Here is an 8,683-nt window from a genome sequence, read left to right on the forward strand (position 1 = left end):
CATCGCCCCGGCTGCCGCTGCCCCGTAACTCAGAAACGAAACTGGGTCCGGAGGTTTCCCGGAATCCCCACGCCCCGTCCCCGCCCCGACGGGAGGGGCGGCAGCACCGGGACCGGCCCCTGGGCCCGCAGGACACCTCCCGTGGAGAACAGCCGACGGTCCGGTTGATGTCGTTATAAAAGTATGATCAGGCAATTGTCGGGTCTGTGTGTTGGCATTAGTCCTCAGAGACTTCAAAAAACGTTCAGGAATCGTATGAAGCACTCAAAAGAGGCCATGGGGGTTTGTCTGTTATAATTAGTGCTTTGAAAGAAATTCCTAGCCAGTATTTTGAAAGACTAAATTAAATCTGAATTGTCACCGTAAACCTGTTTTACACAGCTAATACTTCTACCTAAATCTATAACCTGCTCCAGTCTCACTCCTTCAAGGTGAACTATGGGGCACTTGCCTGTCACGGCCTCCGATTCACCCCTGAGTAATGGTGCAGAAAGGGCAACAGGAGGTGTTCAGAGCTGCCATGGCTTTGACAGAGGAGCGGAAGTTCAGGGCTCAAGTATAGCATCTGCTCAAGGGTGGAAGAGTTTCTAGGAGGTGTTATGTACAGCTTCCTTGGGATGTACAGATCAGGTCGTCATAACTGCTGTCAGGGGATGCGAACACCTTGGGGTACCCGGGCAGTGGTGGGTGACAGTGACTGCAACTCTTACAGAGCTGTTATGTGTGTTACCAGAGACAGGACCAAAGAACAGCTGTTAATGTTTATGTTTCTCATTTTTCTATAGATCAATGAAATGCTTCTTCCTAGGCTTATCTGGACAAAGCCACCATCATCTGTCAAAGGCTCAGAACCTTCACTGTGTTTTCTGCAGCATTCATCTTGTATCAGCTAATGCAGACAAAGGGAAGCAAACATGAAGGGTGAATATACACCCTGCCAATTGCAGCGTTTGCTTCTGGAGCAGAACACAGGATGTTTAGAGTTCAGATGAACAATTTAAGTTCTCCATTGTCAAAGGGGGCTTGAAATTCTGTTTTGAGTAAGCCCAACCACTCCTGTTTTCTAAAAAACAGTAATGTTTAACATTAAAAATTACTGAAGAATTTTACCATTTAAGTAGCTAGTGAAGTTAATACTCTCTTTGCTTCCTTGCAATTACTTGAGAACTTATTCACGTGGTTCTGAACAAAATCTAACCCTTTACCCAGATACTGCAGACTGAAAGTACCACTCAGAGTCTGAGCCGGAAGTCAGAAGTACAGCAGAATAAATTGTTCCTCATGTACATGTGGCTGAGCAGACATTGAGACAGGTGTTGATACTCTTGGCTTTTTTGGATTTAATATTCAAAGTGGTTTAAGTAGGTATGGTTTTCACATCAAAATTATAAATAACCCCAAATTCCTAAAGAGCTGACACCCACTCAAATGTTTTTGCAAGGTCAGTAGTCACGGCAGCAAACTTTCAGGTCTTTAAGATCTGTTCAGCAGGTTCTGGCTGCCAGCCTCTAGGCGCAGGTGCTCATCTTGGCTCTGGGCCTACAGTGTGTTGTACACGTGTGACTGTAGCTCGCTAGCTCAAACACATCCTTTTTGAGTCACGACACTAGAAATTGTCAAAAAATTCTAACAGAATTTTTTAACAAACCCGTAATACTAAATTGCATAGAGGAGGGTGGCAGGGAACCCCCATGACTGGCAGCTGGGGCTGCCCCAGCAAAAGGGCTTACAAGAGACCCCAAAACTCTCAGGACAGAAAGCAAGCAAAAGGGTTTGTTCAGAGCATCACCAGCTCCCTCTGGGATTCACGTGCACGTTCTGTCCTATTCTCCATTTCTCACCCATTTAGCGCTCCAGCCCTGCTCCGGCTCCCCAGGTATGAGGAACCTGGTGTGGCTCCGTCAAGAGAAGGCGAGTGGGTGCGAGAGGAAGGGCAGGCAGCCAGCTCAGACTGCACTTGATTTAAATTGTGCATTGAAGCGGTAGTTTCACCCAAACCTGCTAACAATGGGTAACTAATACTCAAGATTTTATCTGCAAAACATCCTCTCTCTGGGGTGTATTTGTTTTCAACCATCATCTGTTCTTCACAGCCAGACCAACTTAGCGCAGCCAGGTTGCATTTAATTTGCAGCCAAGATGTACTGTAGGCAATGGAAGAAGAGGTGAATCCTGCTCTAAGTGCTGTGAAATACTTGCGTTTAGCTTTTGCAATTTTATAAGAATTCAAAATTAACTCTTTCCTTTAGAAAAAAAATCTTTCCATTAATCCCAACTGCCTCAGCAGTGCCAGAATGTCTGGAATTTTCTTTTTGTCCAGTTTGCAAGAATATCCATGCATGAATCCAACTGTCCATTTATCTAAAAAACAAGTTTTAACATAGAACAGCAATACACAAATCACTTTTACTCATATAAAAATGATTCCTTCACAAACAAGACATTTTAATAGGGATAATGCAAAGGTGTGCAATATTTTACTGTAATCGTGCACTAGTCAGAGTACATGGCAGTTAAACCATGATGTACATTTTTTCAGGTGCTTGTTTGTATCTAGGGCTTTATTTTTTTGTGTGTGTCTTCTGCTTTAAAAGTCAACTACCCGGGACAGGCATTATCTTAAATTGTAAGACTTAACCAAGTACTAAGTGGGTACGAGGTGCTACCTCAATCCTGCTAATTAGCAGAGATGTCAGTGAAGCACATTGCCACCACCTGCTGACCCATTCTGCTATTGGGAAGGAAAGAAGAAAGGCAATACAGAAACTTCAGCACTTAAAGGGCAAAAGGGTTTGTTTTAAAACAAACAAACAAACAAACAGGTTTTCAGAGTCTACACAGATTAACACACTGGGACACAATTTTGTCAGGGTTCTAGGCCAAGTTGACAGTTGCCAATACTATTTATCTGCCTCTCAAAATTACTGAAGTTTGAAATCCACAAGCTTTTCTTGACGCATTCAGGTGAACCCTGTACATAACTGCAAGGTCATGGCATTTGTATCATGCTCTGCAGCTGTAGAGGAACAGATGTGCACATCAACACTATTTATATTTCATTTTTAAGTGGTGTTTTTAACTATCCTTACAGCAAGCTGCCTCTGTATGGCAGTTACACGGCTCTAGACAAACCCAGACATTTAAATGGAGTTACTGACAGTACCAGGTCATATTTTTTCTTTTTGATCAAACCATTCCAGATCTGCAGCTTGCAGCAGTACAACATAAAGTTGTTATTAAGCTTCTATTAAGAAAAAAAACCCCACAGGTCTATACTAAAGACTTTCTATAATAAAGAAAGTATTCCTGTATTACATAAAAACACATCCTAAGAAAAAAAGTGTTTCTTTTTCTTTTGGCATAGTTTCATTTTAAAACTATTTATTAAAAATACCCACCAATGCATCTGCTGCCCTCAGAACTAGAAGGCAGCATTTCACAAAACAAGTCTGTACGATTATTTACATTTATTCACATCTTAGATTGTTCCATTTTCAGTGCTGGATCCGTTAACTGGAGGATCAACAATCAGTCTTGGCTCTATCAGTGCATCCCAACTTTCAGTTATCTGGAAACAAAATGCAGACAATACTTAGCGCGCCCAAGCTAGAGGCAGATGCAATCTCTCCTACATGATGCTTTGTCTAGACTTGAGCAGCACTGCTGAACAAAGATCACAGATCCTTCCTGCAATTCATCGATCTTGATGAACCTCACCCTGCCTCATGGCCGGAGTAAGGACAGATGCAGGTAGGAAGAACAGTGCATGAAATTAATAACCTTGTAAGAACTGATACTCTATCTATACATGATATTGTTTGTTTTATTAGCTAAAACAAAAAGCTACACAGTTTGATGACTGGTTTTGAATCTAGTTAATTGAGTAACACACAAGAAGTTATTCTTATCTTGTAATCGTGCATATTCTTGCTAGAAAGGAAGAAATATTTTTGCTTCCATTTATTTTAATCAGATGCATTATTATAAGGGGAACCTCAGAACAGAGTCATAAAGCAGTACATGTATCAGCCATGCAAAACTTGTAACGCTTCAAAACAGGACACCCACATACCTTTGTATCCTGCGGAACCGCGTACTCTATCAGTTCTGCTCCATCTGCAGACTGGTAAACCAGATCAAATTTCCCTGGCTCTTTAGCAACTTAAAAAACAAACACACACCTCCATTAACTATAAACAACAAAGTTTAAATGTTTACCATATTTAGAAAGCTAATCAAAACCGGGTTTTTTTTTGGTGGGGGGGTGTGGGTTCATAATTGTAACAAAGAAATCCAGGGTAGAACTGAATACAACGCACCAAAATTAAGGTAACTATCTAATATGACTATATGCATGAAAAAGTTAATCAACAATATGCTGCTTAGACTTGAGAAACATGCTCATACAATGATGTTTCATTAATTTTGGCTTAAATGGTAACTGCAGTATAAACATTTAGTTTCAGAAACATCCATAGTTTCAGGGCTCTGAAGTGCACTTTGTCATTGCATGGAGTCGGTTCCACATCCACTGAAGACAGTGGCTTCACTGACATTGCAAAGATTGGCATTATGATCTAAAATTTTCTCTGTAATTCCATATAATTATTTTAATTTTTTCAGGAAATGAAACCACAGTAGAGATGAGTTACTGACAACTCATACTGACTGGACAAATTTAATTTTGCAAATACCAAAAAGCACCTTCAGTAAAACTAGCAAGTGTTAGAACTTCTCCATTTAAATAGACTTTTTGGGGAGGGAGTGAGAAGGGGAAGGGCGTGTTGAGCAGGAACCCAGGGAAATTGGAAATACCCCTGAAACATGAAGTATGACTCAGACTGGCTGTTTTGCGAGGGATGCACGTGACAACAAGCATTTAGTGTCCCAGGGTACATACACTGTCCTGCTGACGACGTAAGGATCTCGAGCTCAATCTGTTTTTTATCAGGATTCCAACTGATTATTTTTCCCTCCTTCATAAAGCAACAAGAAAAGAATCAGATCAGAGATACTTCAGCACTGGGCAGCTATTCCGTATTTACAGCCACGGTGGTACTTGATCACTGTTAGAGGAAGTGTATCTGTCTATCAGATTTTTCTACCTGTATATAAAATCTGCACAGTATTAAAGCTCAGCAATCTGCAGTTACTGGCATAAATAAACCAAAGGTATTATTGTCACCATCTTTGTAGTTCAAATCAGTACTTATCCAGAAACTAAGTTATTTGAAGTAGCTACAAAACTTTACTTGCACCACTTAAAAGAATTTGCCTTGACTTCAAACAGCAGTACACTTGAATTACAGCTACACTTTTCTACTAGAAGGTCTGCATTTTTTGTCATCTCTAAAATATTAATGATCATTAATAATGCTTGTGGGTGGTTTTTTTTTTTTTTGTTTTTTTTTTTAATAATGGCTACACCTTTGAAATTTTCAGTTAGTTTTGGGTTCTGGAGTTTTCATTTTTACTGCTGCATCAGGAATAGCCTGCAGAGTCAAGTGGATGAGAAGAAAAGTACTGCACAGCCTCAAAATACTTAAGCCTTACTTCACCTATAAGAGTTTATAAGTGAATTAAGGGAGGAAAGAAAAGCGGTACCTTATAGTCTGAAACTTCAGGACTGTAATTTTCAGTTAGTTCCAAGCGCTGTTGAAAGAAATACAAGTAACAAATTACAACTTTTCCTGATCCATGCTGAGGCCACCTATACCCAGACATGGTTTCTTCAGCAAGGGCAAGAACCAGGTCTCCCACTCCTGGATCCTGATGCGGATCACAGTCCCAGGTCGTCTTCCAGGACTCACTCCTCCAAAGGATTTACGTTCAGGTCAGGCTGTGAAAGGAGACCAGGGAGACAGGTCCCCGCCTCCTCAACTGCAGTGATTTCATTTTCATTTGCTTTTTTATTTTGCGGTGAAATGTAATTATTTGTATGGTAAGATTTGCAATAGTATTGTAGAAACTCTATAGAGAGAAATAACAATATACAGATTTTTCTTTTTATAGCATCTAATTTTAATGCTGACTTCCTTTGCACGTTGCAAGCAGAGGGTTAACATGCTTCTTTATGGCATTCTTATTCAAATATAAACCTTGAAAACATGCCCACAGTGGAGAGACTTTGCAGAGATGCAATCAGAAAATTCTATTATTCGTGAACTGACTTGTATGCCAGCGAAGAGTGATTGTACAAATGTACACGGAAATTCACACTGAAAGGACAGTAGAGACAACATTTCTTTGTTTGTGTTATACAATTATAGGCAATCTAAAGAAACACATTGAACTTATGCGCGTGCTCCAAACCTTTGTAAAAATCAAAGTCAGACTTCGCAACAAAAGAATTGTTTAGAGCCAACAACAGAAACCATGACAGTTTCTGTTGTATGGGAAACTATTAGGTTGCAAAGAAAGCAAGAGAGGAATGAGGGCTTTCCGAAATGCCTACAAACATTAGACACAAGACTTTTTAGGTGCTGAACCATTTGCTTAAGTTTAAAATAAAACTTTTAAAAAAGAACAAATAAGTAGGATGAAGACTACTTCTGAACTCTTATACTTCTAGGATAACAGTCCCAGAACAACGCAAGATTAAATTCTTTAGTGTAAGCTTTTGGTTGTCAGGACTATGCTATCTGTAGTGTGTCCTGCAAAACTTACAGTGGCACAAATGAAACAATTTTAATCCGCTAATATACAGTATTTCACAAGTTCTTTACCTTAAAGGCAATTCTTTCTCCCACTTGTGGTGGGGCTGCTAGAAGAGGTAACACACTATAGTCTCTCTTGGGGACCTCCACAGGATTCTGCGAAACAAACAGTAAACCCATTGATTTAATTACAGTATTAATAGAACAGAAGAAAATGTTGGTGCTGTGTGGATTGTAAGAAGTTCTGAGAAGAGCATCTGTGCGCTTTGTTTTGAGATATATAATACAATCACTTAAATATCATTTCATAAACACTTCCTCAGGCTGCTAAATGGAGATACAATAAATAACAGATTTACTAAGTTAAAACAACCTTTATCCTACTAATCTATTTCTACTTTTACAAATTACTCTCATCATTGTTTTTTGTGTCATTAAAGCTGCAAGAGAAAAGGTGACCCATGACTGTGTAAGTCACTCACCTGGACAAGAACAGAAGTGTTTGTCGCAGCTTCATTTAACTGCCTCTGTTTCTGGCCTTCACTGCTGTAGTTATAGAAGAAGCCAGGGTTTGCTCCTCTCCCACGGCCTTGGCCCCTCATCATCCCGTGAAACCCACGGCCCCTAGGTCCTCTCCAGAAGTTATCCTCTCCCGTTCCACGCCCCCTTCCACGGCCTGGGCTGGCAAGCGGTCCTTGAATACTGGTTGGCAACTGTTTAATACAGTTTCTTACTATGGAATTACTCAGCCCAGCATTTGCTGTGGGTTTTTTAATAACAAGTGTTTCTGAATCTGAACTATCAGACTCTGAAGAGGAGGTCTTTGCTTTGGGAGCCTTCGTGGTACTGGGTTTCACAGTTGCCGCATTGTTAGGTAGAGACTTTTCCTTTGCAGTACCGTCTTGTGCTTTTGCCACTTTCTCATCTTCTGTACTTGAGTCAGAATCTGAACTAGAGGACTGGGATTTTTTAGCATTTTTCCTGATCGCAGTCTTACTGGAATTTTCAGCATTACACTTTACAGTCACTTTATTAGAAACAGTTTTCACATCAGAATTTGCACCAGCTTGGGATTTGTCTTTGGGAAGTGTTGCCACTACAGGTTTATTGGAAGATTTATTTTGCTTTACATTTAATTCACTGCTGTCGCTGTCAGATGATGTGCTGGAGGAATCTGAAGATCCCACCCTCTTTTTTCTGGACTGTGTCGTGACTTTTTTGGTGTTATTTTTACCAGAATTTAGAGAAAGGCTCTCATTTGCCTGTTCTAAAGCCATCTTTGCTGCAGCGGCCTTTGTCTGCTTTACATCCTTCTTTTTTGTCGTCAACTGTTTCTCCCTCTCTGTTTTTTTAAGCTTTTTAGATTGGTTCGTAGAAGTCTCTTCCTTACCTTCTGTGAGTCTATTTCTTCCGCTAACTTCTTCCTTTCTTTTTCTTTTCTTGTACCTTTTTTGAGAGTCCCAAATATCTACAGAGGTCTCTTCCCTACAAGAAGAATACTCAGGCTTATGTTTATTCTTTTTCTTTTCCCTTTTATGCCTGTCATCTTCATTTCTAGATAATTCTTCCTGCTTTTCTCTATGCTTTTTGTCTTCTGTTGGCATATAAGAGAAGCCATCATCTATCTCTTCATAATCATCTGCGACTATCTCTTCCAATTTTACTCTGTCAAGAAAACAAACAAAAGCCACCGTTCAGCATAATTAACGCTTTTTTCCTACGCGTTAGCAGCTCAGGTAAGCTGTCTCTTGGGAGCGGGGACACTCCACCCGTTCGGGGGGCTGCAGGAAGCGGTCCCCGGGGCGCGGGTTGCTAACCCAGAGCAAGGCTCGCAGCCGGAGCCCCCCGAGGGTGAGCACCCCCAGGGGTGCCGAAAGGCCTTTCTAAAAGCCGCGCTCGGGGCAGGCGGCGGCGCTCTCCTTCCATCCCTGAGGAGATTTCCAAGCCCTTGGCCCTCTCCAGCCGCTTTCCGTCACCCCGCGGTTTCTCGGGCACCGCAGGCTTTGAGGAACGGTGCCGGCTCCACC

At 41.1% G+C, this 8,683-nt stretch overlaps 1 protein-coding gene across 1 annotated transcript in view; it reads right to left on the bottom strand.

Annotated features, from left to right (window-relative positions):
• Positions 1 to 3,478: 3,478 nt before the first annotated feature.
• The window catches only part of COIL (coilin), a 6,230-nt gene continuing 1,025 nt past the window's right edge, over positions 3,479 to 8,683 (bottom strand). The window contains exons 2-7 of the mRNA XM_009880239.1: positions 7,139 to 8,141; positions 6,726 to 6,812; positions 5,605 to 5,652; positions 4,901 to 4,976; positions 4,073 to 4,161; positions 3,479 to 3,568 (exon numbers count right to left, since the gene is read on the bottom strand). Of these exons, the coding sequence (XP_009878541.1) occupies positions 3,479 to 3,568; positions 4,073 to 4,161; positions 4,901 to 4,976; positions 5,605 to 5,652; positions 6,726 to 6,812; positions 7,139 to 8,141 (1,393 nt within the window). The remainder of the gene's footprint in view (positions 3,569 to 4,072; positions 4,162 to 4,900; positions 4,977 to 5,604; positions 5,653 to 6,725; positions 6,813 to 7,138; positions 8,142 to 8,683) is intronic.

Source organism: Charadrius vociferus, unplaced genomic scaffold, assembly GCF_000708025.1.
Source record: "Charadrius vociferus isolate BGI_N301 unplaced genomic scaffold, ASM70802v2 scaffold662, whole genome shotgun sequence".
Lineage (NCBI taxonomy): Eukaryota > Metazoa > Chordata > Aves > Charadriiformes > Charadriidae > Charadrius > Charadrius vociferus.